At 43.0% G+C, this 15,246-nt stretch overlaps 1 protein-coding gene across 1 annotated transcript in view; it reads left to right on the forward strand.

Moving 5' to 3' along the window:
• The window catches only part of rsrc1 (arginine/serine-rich coiled-coil 1), a 105,594-nt gene continuing 90,348 nt past the window's right edge, over positions 1-15,246 (forward strand). Inside the window, exons 1-3 of the mRNA XM_028961935.1 lie at positions 1-124; positions 441-630; positions 4,232-4,354. Coding sequence (XP_028817768.1) covers positions 461-630; positions 4,232-4,354 — 293 coding nt within the window. The 5' untranslated portion in view covers positions 1-124; positions 441-460. The remainder of the gene's footprint in view (positions 125-440; positions 631-4,231; positions 4,355-15,246) is intronic.

The raw sequence follows: 15,246 nt of genomic DNA on the forward strand, positions 1-15,246 counted from the left end.
AGCGCTTCGTCTGGTCTGCCGCGAAGTACACGCTCGGCTGGTGAGCGCGCCGGGAAGCGGGAGAGGAGCTAGCGTCGCCCTGCCAGTCGGGAACCCGGACGAGCATTAAGAATATTTCTCTCCGGTAGGCAGCCGGCGGCCCGGCTTGCTCGCGTTAGCTGTGCGGTTGCCGCTGGAGCTTTTTTTGCGTCGCGTCGTGCGCTAGCGCGTAACGCGCGTTTAGCTAGCCGGCTAATGCGTTCAGAAACGCGTTGTTTACGCCGCTTTAAAAGCCCACGTGTAGCGCTAGCTCGGCGCAGCTAGCTGCTGTCAGGGCTCTCTCCTCATTTACCGCAACTTTGCAGGGGGCACTGGATTCATTTCGCACCCCCTGTTTGGTTTTTTTAAAGCCATTTAAATATCTATTTGTTCTTATTTCACTACGTATTTATTTCCCCTAGTTTCAAGCCTGGGCTGAGCAATGGGTCGCCACTCGTCAGACAGCGAGGATGACAGCCACAGCAGCAGCCGTAGAAAGAGGAAGCACCGGCGCCGCTCCTCTTCCTCCAGCTCATCTGGCAGCCGCGTCACGAGTCGCAGCAAGAGGTCCAGCAGGAGGACCCGGTCCAGGGACAGGGACCGAGACAGGAGGTAGAGCTTGTGATGATAATGCCATTACATTTCCATGTACGCCCTTATCCAGAGCGACTTACAATCAGTAGTTTCAGGGACAGTACCCCTGGAGCAACTTAGGGTTAAGTGTCTTGCTCAGGGACACAATTGTAGTAAGTGGGATTTGAACCCGGGTAGGCGAGTATGTTACCCACTAGGCTACTACCACCCCAGAAAATATCGATACAGCAATGTATTGTGATATTTTACGTGTCAACATTGTATCGATACAGGGACATCAAACATCCATATTTTTCTATAGAAATTTAGTCCAAAAATTCAGTTCTGAGTTACGTTGAATTATGAATGTAATGTGATCCACTCAGATCGTACACAGCATCTTGCATATCAGCTCTGTTTTTTACATTTTCAGTGAACTGTTGAAGATCGCGCCATGTACAGTATCACAATATGTCGTGATATAGTCGCATCGGTGAACATGTATCGTGTTAGGTATCGTATTGTGAGATCCTTTCTAACACACACCCCTAGCTGCCAATATTGGTCAGTTGGCTGGAGTGACTTTTTCACGTGTGTTTGTGTGCAACATTATTTCTTATCAGTCAGTTTTTTTTTTATCTATTATCTGGTCTGTCCTTTTTTGCAACCCATTTGCTATGCTTGGTTTTTGCTTTATAAATAGAATAGAAAACCTGTCTTCTTCAGAATGTCTGTAGTAGAATTTTTCTGTGCTTGGGGTTTGTTTCAGATGAGCATATCTTGCCTGCCTTCATGTAACGAACGCAAAGTTTTTCAGCTAATCAACTTTTAGGAAAAAAATATTTTAACAGATATTAGCAGAGTCAATGCAGCAGGTCCAGTAAAACGACTGCTTGCCATCTTAGCTCAATTCCGTAATTTAGAAATTATATTCTCTTCTCTATTCTAGTGGTGAACAATATGTAATGTGAATAGATTTGGCCTAAGATTTCTCATCCGATGCTTGATCCTTTAGAGATCAAGAGATCAATACATACATCAAGAATCTTTTTAGAATAACATTTCTGTTCATTAAAGAATGAATGACGTTGAATTGAAGATGGTAAAATGGCGATGAATAAAAACTTGATTCATGTCATCTAGACATGTCAACCAACTAAAGTATTTGTTTTAAAGTGTGTGGAAATCCTTGTTGGTTCAGGTTTTGTGTAAAATATGTATACCTTAATAAAGGCACCAAATTTCTCCATATAATGAAACGTTTATAATCAAGTTGTACATCATATATGGAATAGCCTCATCACCAGAAAAATAAATTTGTACTTAATGACTCAGTTTCTAATGGAAAAGTTTATTTATTTATTTTTTTTTTAACCTCGACCTTGGATCGCCAATGCTAATGAATGTATATGCGGACCACTGCACTCACCTTACTCACCTAATGATGCTATACTGCCAGGCTATATTAGCACACTACAGCCTATCCTGCAGTCATTTGATGCTATATGATGACTTAATAATATATGATGTTTGATCTCCCCCATTATGTGTACCGGGAAATGACTGCCCTTCCCGAGAGTGGATTTTAGGACAGAGCTGATATATGTCTACTGCAGTGACCCCAACTTGACCCTTGGGCCCCTGGACTAAGTTTTAAAATAATTTCAGCCACGCAGTAAAACTCACTAAGAGTTCCGATAAGATAGAAGTTGGTCCCATGTAAACAAATGTAGGTGTCATTGTTGGAGATGCTGTGGTTGGATAAGTAATTGTGACGCAGGGTGGCACACAGCAGTGGTTTAATTCAGGAGGTGGGATGCTTTTCAAGATGCCCAGAATTTAGCGATTAAACTCCTCTCACACAGCACCTCCAAAGTGTCCAGTGAGGATTGCTGGGACAGATCCTCCCTGGGCTCATCCACCTCAAAAAGTGAGGAGCAGCTTACAACATCTTATTCACTCGCTTGTGGCGTATGGGGATGCAAATTGTAAAATTCTATGTACTACTCATTTGTAGCTCAATTTAGTGAAAGTGAAGTGATTGTCATTTGTGATACACAGCAGCACAGCACACAGTCCACACATTGTCCTCTGCATTTAACCCGGTGTGTGGGGATGGTGCTTTGCTCAGTGGCACCTCAGTGGTACCTTGGCGGATCGGGATTCGAACCGGCAACCTTCTGATTACGGGGCCGCTTCCTTAACCGCTAGGCCACCATTGCCCCTGTGTTGGAGACCTGGCAGTGGACACATTGTGACACAGAAGAACACCATTATAATCTCACTTTTTATACTGCCATTGTCACTCTATTGTCAGTGACGTTTCTTGGTTACTCTTACCCACAGAGGCATGTGTAACAATCCACACATCGATAGAAAATGGCCAAAATCCACATCGATCGTAATAAACACGCTCTTGCGTAGCTTCACGCGCTCAACGCTCACACAGGGGTTCGAATGACGTGCGTTCGTCCTGTGTGCTTCCTCTGTGAAGTGTCTGTCAGGCTCAGTGGCAGCTGAAGATTCCCAGGACCTCTCCAGCAGCATGCTAATAGTAGCCCTAGATCTCAGTGCTGTAAGTGGTACAAATTTGTTTTGATAGTGCAGCGTCTCGGTTATTTGTTCTGTTTTCTCTTCTCTTTTCTCTCTTCGCCCTCTGTCTCTCCAGACTCCCAGTGGAGGCATGCTCTGTTTTTTAGTGCTAAGCAGATGTGAGTGTTTGCTGGTAGGGGGAAAGAGGGGGGAAAAATAAAAAAGCTTTTTAATAATGAATATTATGCTGTCTGTCTTCGAGAGCGACCGACACAGTGCCTTTGAAACGTTTAACTGCAAACGATAGCTGCTACGTGGTAGGAGAGTGGGGATCGGAGGCTCTTTACAAACAGAATAAAGTTGGTTGCCTGTCTGGTACAGATGAAGCAGACTGGGGTGCTGGAGAACAGCAGATGTGTACACGGCTCTGTGAACTGAAATGCCCCCAATATCCGCTGCCACGTGTATCGCTGAAGGTGAATCTTCCAGGTTCTTTTGGGACTATGGACTTGAATGCTCCTGAAAACTGAATTTCCCAGCGCTGCATATTATGTAGCAGTGCTCATAACATTCAGCATTTCAGCATAATCATTCGTGTCATGATCGGCTGTTCGAAAATGAAAAGATTCTTCTTAACGTCAGAAAGCATACCAGACGTGACTGGAGACCAGCAGTCACTTCCCTTTGTTGCTGGTGCTGGCCATGTTCTGAGCATTTTATTAAGGAAGTATGCCAACTGACAAATGATAAGGATTGGATATCAGATGTTTTTAATGTCATAAAACAAAATACAAATATACAAACAATTATTATTAGATCACTTCCGCCTGCCAGAACCCATCCCGGGTCACTGCGCTCAAGCAGGGGAGGGTGCCCGCCCACTGCCGGGCACACTCACACCCTCACACCTACATCAGGTTCACAAACTTGAAGGCCATGTCCCTAAACCATGCCACATAATAATTATTCAGTTAGGCATTTTTATTGGTAAAGTGGGAATTTTCTGTTGATTTGTGTCCGTGGAGGACGGGGTGGGTAGGTGCCACTACACATTCAGTGAAATTGCTGACTTTTTTTTTTTTTTTTTTTTTTTTTAAACCCTTTCTAGGCGTAGACGACGTTCCAGCAGCAGCTCATCCCATGGGTCTAGCCATAGGAGACGGAGCCGCAGCAATGACAGAGGGAGGGGCTACAGATCCCATCGGTCCCGGTCACGTAGCCATAACAGGAGGTAGGATTTGAGATGCTGAAACAACTTTGGTTGTTAAGTTAAATGATTGTGATTTAACTTAACGAAATGGGTCCTCTGCTTTTAGCCATCACCCTTAGTGAGCAGTAATAATCTGTTAGTTATACACAGAGATTTCTCTTCCTGGTGGAATGTCATTTTTCCAGTGCTGAATCACCAATGTACATGTAATAAATCATTAGTAACTAAAGATAATATCAGAGCAGAATTCACCAGTTTTATAATAGTCTATAACAAATTTTAGTGTCATTATCTAAAGTATTTCACATAAACATTTCTTGCAAAGCACAACGTGAGAGAACCTGTGACTTTCTGTGGGATAGTCCTGTGTGAACCCTCTCTGAACAACCAAATCACAGATCAATCTCTCAGTGACTTTTGTGTTGTAACATAAATAGTATGTTGTGCTCTTCAGTACCATGATTATGTACCATTAAGGAACAAAAAATATATAATCTATTTAGTTGCCATTTAAATGCCATTTAAAACACTGTTACATTTGGCTGTAGATTACTCTTCCTTTTGAAACGTGCCGAGACAAATTATTCACTGGGAAATATTTATTATTGCATCTTTATTCATTATTTGAGGATGGAATAAAGGACTGTTTGTCTAGTGTCCCTTTAGAGCTCAGGGGGGAAATGCTCTTCATTCCAGTAATTAATGCAATTAAAACATAATTATGCTTTCTTTTTTCAGTTTCACATGGTAACACACACACACACACACACACACACCCTCAAGAACGGGATGCCCTTCTGCAACAGAAGTGGAAGGCTCTATGCGCAGTTGATAAAGTGGAAAGCGCCGTCATTAACATTGCAAATCCGTGCAAATGAAGCCGTAAACGGAGTGCTTTGAATCCTTGTGAACTGCGGAATACAGAGCTTTCATAATTTATGCCAGTGTGAGGGCTCGCGTGTTTACTAGCGTATGGCTGCAGGAAGTGGATGAATGGGTTTTCATCACAAAGAAAACGGATTCCGATCTTCATTAGGCGGCGCGCACACGTAAACGCTACCGCAAGCTTTGTTGCTGATTGGAGTAGGCCACCGCAGGAAGGCATAGGTGAATTATGACTATTTGTTATTGGAAATAATAACAAATGATTTCCCCCACCGCGTTCTTAATGCCTCCAGCCTCAGCTGCGCGCACGGTGTCATATGTTAACGCGCCAGCTAGGTCATTAATGATTACAGAATGCGCGGCGTCGGCGGCCCCAACATGAAAGGGGAAGACACGGAATTACAGTCGATATCGCTGTTTACAAATGAGGTGATGTGATTAGAAGGGATGCCTCCTGTAATCGGCTTAAAGTGAGCGTGAGCGGGGGAGATGCGGGGAGGTGTTGGGTTATGGGAGATTTGCACGGGAGGGGGGGGGCGGAGATTACATGTTGAATGTTAAATAACAAATCAGTCCCGTGAACGAGGTGCTGCGGGAAGGCATTCTTCAAGTAAGCCATCAGTCACTGCGTTTTTCAATCGGAGGGGTTTCTGCTTTTTAGACATTTGAGAGATATAATTATTATTATTATTTTTTTTTATATTTCCCTGTGAAACAATGAATCTGAACTAATATTTTTTTTATTTGTCATTCAATAAAAATCTTTTGGATGGCCATAGTTTCAAATAACTTCTCCTGACTGATGTATTCTTCTTCCTTGCGAAGGGTAGCATGCCACAAGGTCTGAGGTCACAGGTCAGAAAAGTATTTCGTTTTTTATAGAATTTGCACTTTTTGTTAACTTGGCCTGGTGTGTTAATACTACCTGCACGGCTAATAAAGTCTCTGATGGTGTTTCTGCTCATTTGTTGGATAGTCCTGGATGACTTTGAAAACTGTAATGACTTTCTCCATATGTGAAACTGATATGTCGAGAAGTGTGTGTGTGTGTGTGTTTGATTCTTCAGGTGTGCGCATGGAAGGGTGTCGTTGCTCAGCCAGCTGGGTGTTCCAGGCGGCGCGTCGGGTTTAAGCGAAACAGGTTGCCTCGGTCGGGGCGACTATCTGTCACTGTCGTGTTAAAAGGGTTTGGGTCGAGTTATGGAGTCGGCGAAGCGGCAGACTGATAAATCAGGGGAGGATTGAGTGGACAGGCCCTCCATGATTGATACACTGACAGGATATGAGCGAATGCCGCGTGAGATATTGAATATGAGGGAGCGAGAGGGGGGGAGCGAGGGATGAGACGGGCGAGGGGCGGCGGGGAGGGGTGCTGCGCTGCGGAAGCGGAAAAAAATGACCCGAGGAGTGAAGGGTATTATTCAAAGGAATGAAAATAATAACAGCAGCATGGAAATATTGCCGGGAAGGAGATTAGGACCGTTGGAGTTCAGATATTACTGCACCCCCACAACACAGGCCGATATGTGTAAATAAATAAATAAGCAAATAAAGAAACAGCAATAGCTGGAATTAGAATAATGCTGGATTATTGGCTGGTGTTTACAACTCGGCTGCTCCCGCCTCCCCGTCAGAAAATTACATGAATAGAAGAGTTCCCCCTTGGAGACGCGCAATCTTTCCCCCCGACGTGTCAAAAAGACAAGAAGCGCTGATTACCCTATTAGTCATTAATGTGTATTCCCTTTGATGTAGTCGGTCTGAAGTCACATCATGCGGCTCCGCCGCTGTTCGGCTGATGCCGCCTCGCTCTCTCCGGCCGCCTCGCTCTGTTTTTCTCCCTGCCTCTCCCACAGCTTTTGCCGTCTTCTTTGTCTCTCTGAAACATCGAGGAAACTGCTAATGGGTGATGCACAGTACACTTCCAGAGGCGGCTCATTGCCGTAAAAGACAAGTTTTTTATTGCCAGTAACAGATGACAAAAATATCACCACCCGCGCACATCCTGTTGCAGACTGCAGAGTTCCCTGCCGCTCCAAACTGTGCCTTGCTTCGTGGATTGGGACTGGTCCCAGACGCAGCGTAACTAATCCAACACTTGACCCCAACCGGCAGACATCAGTCTGTTTAGCGCAGACACACACACACACACACACACACACACACACACACACACACACCACCTTCATGCTCATTTGCTGACGCACACAGAGATTTCTCATAAATATTTCAGGGCCAAGCGTAGGCTTTGTGCTTGCGTCAGGTTTTCTCCTGGGCCTGCCCTACCTCACACGTCTCTGATTATCTCGTTTTAACCCTCCCCTAATTACCCCGCCCCTCGGAGGGCACCCCCCGCTAACCTAGACCACAGGTGTAGCCATGGGTGCGATTTGAACTGGAAGCCCTGTGAATGCGTGGGTGGGGGCGATGAGTGATGGTCTGGTATTAATTTTGGGTGTCCCCCCGCCCCATGCTCCAAGATGAGGTGAGGTGTTGGTGCTGTTCATCTGCCTGATGCGTTTTCCTGATGCTCTTGTAAGGTCAGCGAGAGGAGACTCGCATAACGCAGCCCAGAGGGTGGTCGTTCATTTTACTTCTGCGTATGTAACGACATTTTTACTACATGTTAGAGCTGCGGGATTCTTGATTAAATGAGAATTGCAGTTTTTATGTGATTCATGATTCTCACGTGATTCCTCAACAAACCAAACCACCGCATGTATATTTCCAACAGATGCCTATTCTCTAATGGGAATGTCCAATATAACATTATAATTTTATAATGAGGACTTTATATTTATTATATCTACAGGTTTACAGGCCTGCTCACTCTTAAATCCTCATAGCATTTCAAACAAATCCCGCTATTCACTGATGCTCATGATCTGCGATTGGTGTAAACAAAAAAAATTAATGTAATGTAACAAAATTAGCAATTTATATTCTTTGCATGGTGGTGCATGCAAATAATGTAATTAAAAAACTTTCTCAGATTATTATTATTTTTTGAAGATTGGCTCTAGCACATACACACTTAACGTCCCTCTCAAATATTTAAAGTACCCTTCACACCCTGGGTGACACATAAATGTTTGTGGATAGGGGCAATTTCTCTTCATTTAATTAAAATCAACATGTTTCTTGTTTTAGTGTTGTGAGTGGTTCTTTTTTTTTTTTTTTTTTTTTTTTCCTCTTTCTTTTCCTCTTTTTTTTTTTTTCTTTTTCATTCGTGCTTTCTTTTTTTCACCACCGCATGCATCTAGAGGCTGCAGTGGCATCTTTTTATTTGTGTTTGAAAGGCCAGTCAAATGCTCCTGGCCTTTGTTGTCAGAAGCCTTTATTTACCAAAGAGGGGAGTAAGTGAGCGACATGGCGAGGGCCTTTCATCGGTGGGTAGCCCGGAGCTCAGCGCCCCTCTCGTGCCAACCCGAGCCCCCGGTTCCCCTCCAACACCCCTCCTTCAGGCAACAGCAGCAACAAGCCTGCTCCCCTGGGTGGCCGGCAGCCCTCTCTGCAGCCCTGCTGGAGAACTGGCCCAGTAAACGGACAGACAGACACAAACATAGACAAACAGACACGCGCTCACTAAACGAATGAAACACACTCACTGACACTTTCATACACACACATAAGCACACACAATCTATGCTATATTGAAGAAAATGTAATAGATTGGCAGTGCATATCTATATCTAGATTGCTCGACACAGTTAAAATGAACTTGCTTAATTTGAGTCATATTCTGAATATGCATCTGTTTTAACAATCCTGAAGCTTGTTTAGATGATCATGATGAACCACGGTTTAAAAAAAAGAGAAAGTTGTGGATATTACATTATATTCTTGTCCATTATGCCCTCTGGATAAAATAAATAGAACAACAATTAGGATTCACGTTCAATAATTTTTTTGTTTTAAGTATGCCAGATGCTGTATTTTCTGTATCTAAATGCTTCTAAACGCAGTACACACATTAGTCTCGCTTGCAGACCAGTGGATAAGTGAATATGTCGTGAACACATCGCAGTGTAAAGGTATGAAATGCCCCGAGGGCAGGCCCGTCCGCTGTCTAGTGTACGGGAGCGCTCCCTTTGAAGAGTCCTGCTGAATAATATAAGGGATTTCATAGAATAAAGATCACACCAGAAATTACAGCTGATTGGTCAAAGGCACTGCCACGGTGATCTTTATTCAACAAGCGTTGCCATGGCTGCGGCCGCACATTGTTATCCGTCAAGCGTAACATAGCTGTAAATTTATTATGGCTGATTGTGGACCCCATGACCCGTCTCCTTAGAGCAGTGTGCAGGAATCCTGTTTTATTCTCTTCTCTTCTTTCCTTCCATTTTTTTATGTCTTTCTGTCTATCTGTCTCCTTTAAGTAAACATTTGTCTGACACTTTCAGTTTTTTTGTTATATAAATAGATGGCGCACCCTAAGCAAAATTTGCGCTCATTTCATTGCGCGAAAAAAAGTTCCGTTTGGTTGCCAGTCAGAGAGTCTCCTTTTCATGCACTGCTATTGGAAAATGAATACAAAATTAATCTCTCCTTCCTACTCCCCCCCCCCCCCCCCCCCTCTCTCCCCCCCTTATTTAAGCTTCTTGAAGTTCATCCAAATTGGGTTTTAAATGCCAATTAGGAGGTTGAATGTAGTAAAATAAAAGCAAACGAAACCAGAATGGCCTCACCTTCTGGCTGGTTGCACTTCTGAGAGAGTGTGCGCTGGACCTTTGGCTCGGAGCACAGCTTTGAGAGAAAATATCCTGCCTAACGAACACGTTAATTAGAACCATAACTATTTATAAGATGATAATTAGAAACGAAGCGAGGTAAACTGGGCTTTTCCTGTGCAATTAATGGGGGATTAATTACTGGAGGTAATGAAGTGGCGTTTTGAAACACATTAAGGTGAAGTACAGAGCGGTGCAGCGGCTTTGTGATCACTGCCGATAATTATTGGGCTCGGCTCGGCGGGCTAATCAGCATCATTGCATCGTTATATATGCACTTAAAAAGATTCGGCAGCCGAAATGACTGCCTAATTATTTCTAATTGGCTAGTGCGGCGCCGGTCCGAGGCTCCGGCCGCCTGCTGCCGGTTGGTGGGGTGAGGGGCAGTGAGCGGCCTGAGAGGAGGGAGGCTCGTGAGGTCGGGGGTCCCGGCCTGCATTCGGCTCTGAAGACGGGGCCGTTGCGTGGAAACGGTGGCCCCCAACAAGACTCCCGTCGAGGCAATCAGCCTGAAGTAGCCGAGTCGAGTTTCCAAGTTTCTGGTCGGGTTTGTCATTTTAGTGAGTGGCGACACCTTAAACCACTTACGAGTCCTGATCGGTTTATACACAACCAACTGCACATCACCAAAAACAAATAAGCACTCCAAAAAAAGGGAGGTCTGGAGCAGCTCTGTGTGTCTGTCTCTTTCCTGTTCGGCTCAACAAGCTCTAATGGCATAGGTGTAATGCGGTACTGCCAAATTGGATTACTTTTTGAGTTATGAAAATGTGCTTGACCTGAAACAACAATAAACGTGTTAAAGCAACGAATGTGCTTAAAAGGTAAATACTATTGCTCCAAGCAGCTGAACCATGTACAAGCAGCTACAAGCGTCTGTGCAGTGTGTAGTGTTAAGTCTAGTGTTTCTGCCACTAGGGGTATCTATACTGCAACACATCGCAATATTGTACTTGGTGATATTGTATCAATACGGGTACATCAAATATCAATATTTTTGTACACAAATTTAGTCCACCGGGTGGGGCTGTCTAGTGTTTCTTTAGTGAGGTCAGCAGAGATGAGAATCAGCATGTGACTAGAACCTCCACTCCTGTAGATGGCGCTGTGCAGCTGGGTACTTTCAACTGCTGCTTGGCTTTTTGCTCAGAGAGAAATCGCAAAACATGACTGATCACAACATCTTGCATCAGGTGTTTTTACATTTTTATTGAACTGTAGAAAATTGCACAGTACAGTATCACAATATGTACAGTATCACAATATATTTAACATAATCATATAACCTGTGTATCGAGACATGTAGCATATCGTGAGACCTGAAGTGAAGTGATTGTGATACACAGCAGCACAACACACGGTGCACACAGTGAAATTTGTCCTCTGCATTTAACCCATCACCCTGAGTCAGCTGTGGGCAGCAATGACAGGCGCCCGGGGAGCAGTGTGCGGGGACGGTGCTTTGCTCAGTGGCACCTCGGTGGCACCTTGGCAGATCGGGATTCGAACCGGCAACCTTCTTATTACAGGGCCGCTTCCTTAAACGCTAGGCCACCACTACCCAATAGCTAGGTAAAACAACACAGAAACTTGCTCTTTAATGATGTTTAATCTTGTGCCTATTTGAAGTTGTGTGAGAAACCGTTCAACCACTGGGCTCCTGCGATAGCTGCCAAGTGTGAATTCTGAGGATGTCTTTGACCTTACACAAGCCCCAAGCTGTAGCGGCAGTTGAAAAACAGTGCCCTCTGTCTCAGCGTTGGTGGCTGGCCCTAAGCAGAGCCATGTGTTGGATCCTGTCAAATAGGCCCCATCATCCCCGTCATCCTCACCAGCCCTGGCTGCAGCAAATTGAAGGCTAATAGAATCCAACGCCGCTCTTGTCTCTTACCCCATATGGGCCGCGAGAAAATGTGGTTCATGTTAGCCTCGTAACGTTTTATTTATTAGAGATAACTTTAGGCAACGGGGGAAAAGAGGCGATGCAGAGAGATACAGAGAAAGAGAGAGAGAGCAGTAAAAGTGAAATCGAAGTCATCTGCTTCTTGACCGCGTCCGTAATGAAACACTTCTCTCAGGCTACACTCGACCTTTTTTTCCTTTTCTTTTTCGCCACCTGGGTGGAGGAGGAGGAGGAGGGTGCGGTCGAGTCGCTTATTCTTTGCTGTGGTTGGGGAAGAAGGTGACTTTTTCTACTTTGTGCTGGTGCTATACATTCCTCGCTCTGGAGATTTCGCCAGTAGTCACATGTGGATAAATCACAATATGAATTTTTTTTTCTTGCAATTAATTTCTAGATTACCAAAAGGAACCCATTAAGGCTAGGCAATAAGTTTAAAAAAAAATAGACATTCATATAATCAGAATAGGACAATAGAATAAACTTTTTATAGAAACTTTGTATTCAAGTCTTTCTTTCTTTGCAAGAAAGTGAGATTTCTGGTGTAATGACAAAAATGGGTCTGTGCTGGTCACAGAGTAGCTTTTGCATTGAACGTCCATAAGCTGGAATAAAGAGTCTGTCTCTGCACTCATCCTGAGGTTGAAGACTTCGCCCCCCCCATCCATAACCACTTAATAGTAAGTGTTTTTACAAGAGTGGTATATCAGATGCACTTACATGTTTAATTAAGTAAGTACACCCCCCCCAGTAGTGGTATGCATGTCTGCTTTGCGTCAGGCCTTCATCTGCCGGCCTTTTTACAGTGTGCCCACATGGTTCATCTCAACATTTATGATTTTTCTTATGCCGGACCTGTGAGGTCCTTAAATCACTTCAGTGCATAACAGAGCACATTTAAACGATAAAAAGGCCATCGGGGACAGGCCCTCAGATCTCGCGGCACTTCATAAATACGGCTTTATAAAGAGCGGGAGAGAAGCACCCTGCTCTAAGAGCACACCTGCTAATTAAAAACACGTTCGCCTTAAATACAATGTTCAAAAAAAAAATAAAAAAAGTTTGCCCCTCTTCCTGTAATCTTCTCTTCTCTCCCTACGATCATGCAATGTTTTCACACGTTAAAAAAGCGTTAGCATCGAATGCAGCTTTAATCACACAATTTAAAAGAAATGTCCAAAAATGACTGTAGAAGACGAGTCTTCATTTGATGGTTTTCCATTGACTGCAGGTTTAAACAAATGGTCACTTGTGATGACATTGCTGAGTTAACACCTTATTTGTACCCTAACCCTTAACCGCGCCCTGACCCCTTGTTTGGGTTTGCTCCTGCCATTGGCACGGTAATGAAAGGCGGTGTAGGGTGTCTGTGGTTGGCCTGACCCCAGACGGCCACTTTAGAATTGAGATGTTCTGGTGGAGTGACAGCCGGCACATGGAACTTTAGTAGAGAAGGACACCACCAGCGTGGAGGAGTAATGACTTAAAAAATGTGAAATCTCTGGCTGAGAAAATACGATTTTTCAAATAATAATAATAAAAAAAAGCATGCCCATGCAGATCTGAAAAGGCTTTGAAGACCTTTGAACTTGACTAAAAAACATGACATTTGGCCAAAATGTGCCTCAAATGTGCCTTTTTTCTTCTTCTTTTCTTGTCCTGTACATCAGTTTTTAATTTAGTGAAAGTAAAATGTTATATTGAGTGTTTATTTTCGATATTTCAAGAAAGCTGGGAATTGGCTGCAGTAATTACTGTTCGCGTTTAGTTTTTGTATTTTTTTGTTTCTGTCGTTTCTTTTATTTCTCTGTGTGTGACAGTGAAATAATATGGGAAGGAGAAAAACAGCTTGGGAAATGATTTCAACAGCGATCATAATTAGAGGAATATCATAAATTAAACTTGTGTCTGGTGCCGCGTTTGAAGAGCACTCAAAGGTAATGCGTGCTGGATGGTTAGCATATTTGCATTAGCGCTGAGAGGGCTGCGACGGCGAGGGAACAGCTGCCTTCTGTGTGACGGGTGCTTTCTGCTTTTTGGCAGCAGGAAATCCACACGCTGCTCATTCAAGGTGCTCTCGAACCGTTTCATTAAAAGCTTTTAACTTCATTGTGAAGTTGTGTGTATGTGTGTGTGTTTTAATGAACTTCCTGAAAATTGCACTCATTTTCTTTTTCTTTTTTTTATCATGCCTCTTTCTGTAAATGGCTCACAGTTGGATTGTCTTGTGTTTGAGGACATGGTGGTGTGTAGCGTAAATAATGATCAAATGACCTTCGTTTGCCGAACTCCCAATGCTGTAGCTTCACAGCAGAGACTATGCTTCATGTTTTTACTGTGTGTTTCAAATGAACATGAACTGTTTGGTCTTTATTTAGCAAATGCTTTTCCCCCTTAATTTACCAAAAGTAAGAATGGGCATGACTCGTTAATTGCCATAGAGAACGTTAATATCACTGCAGGCATTTTTTAGTTAACTTTTATTATTATAATTATTTAGTCCAGTTGAATAATTAAAATATTCCTTTTTAAAAATATATTTCATGCCATGTATTTAGTTATTTTTATCAGCTATGTGGTTTTAATCTGATCCTAAAGAAACCCTGTACCATGAAGCTATGAATAAAAATAAATAATTAGTTATTACATAGTTTTTAATATTTAGTGTTAGATTGTTTACTTGTCATCTACTGTCATCTACAGCTTTTGTTCCTGGGAAACATTTCAAACATGTTCCGGTTAAAGCATGACCCTATGACCCTTAATTTACCTGTAAAAAAAAAATAAAAAATTAACTACATCAGACTTACAAGCATCCTTAAAATAATGCAGTTGAACAATACATATTGTCAAATGCCAATTGGTAGTTTCTTTGTCATTTATAATTTTGCTGAATGTTTCATTAACTTATGTTCAATGTTCTTTTATTTTCATAGTTTTTTTCCAAGTCTCCTCAACTTTGTCTTCTGGGTAGATTGTTTGGAAGATGGAGCAGTAGTCAAATGTAAGGGAATTAAGTGATAAGGACTCAGTTGTGACTAGGTTAATGGATTAGAGGATGTGCATCCCATGCAATACACTGTTTTTGCTGTGTTGCAAAATATATGCGGCAACATCTATGCTAAAATATATGCAGCAAGATCTATACTAAAATATATGGGGTGACATCTAAAATTTGATTTTATTGTACTTTTATTACTTGCCTTGACTGAAAAGTGACAGGACACAGTGCACACCACCCTACAAACCCTGAGACAAAGCTGACCCCATTCCGCACCAAAAGCAACAGGCCTCCCATCTCCCACTGGCCCCACTGAAATTTAAGATTATTTTAATTTTAATACCAGAGGGTCTTGCTGTTACAATTCTGTCCCCCCATGTATTTCTCTGAGTCA

This window comes from Denticeps clupeoides, chromosome 19 (genome assembly GCF_900700375.1).
Source record: "Denticeps clupeoides chromosome 19, fDenClu1.1, whole genome shotgun sequence".
NCBI lineage: Eukaryota > Metazoa > Chordata > Actinopteri > Clupeiformes > Denticipitidae > Denticeps > Denticeps clupeoides.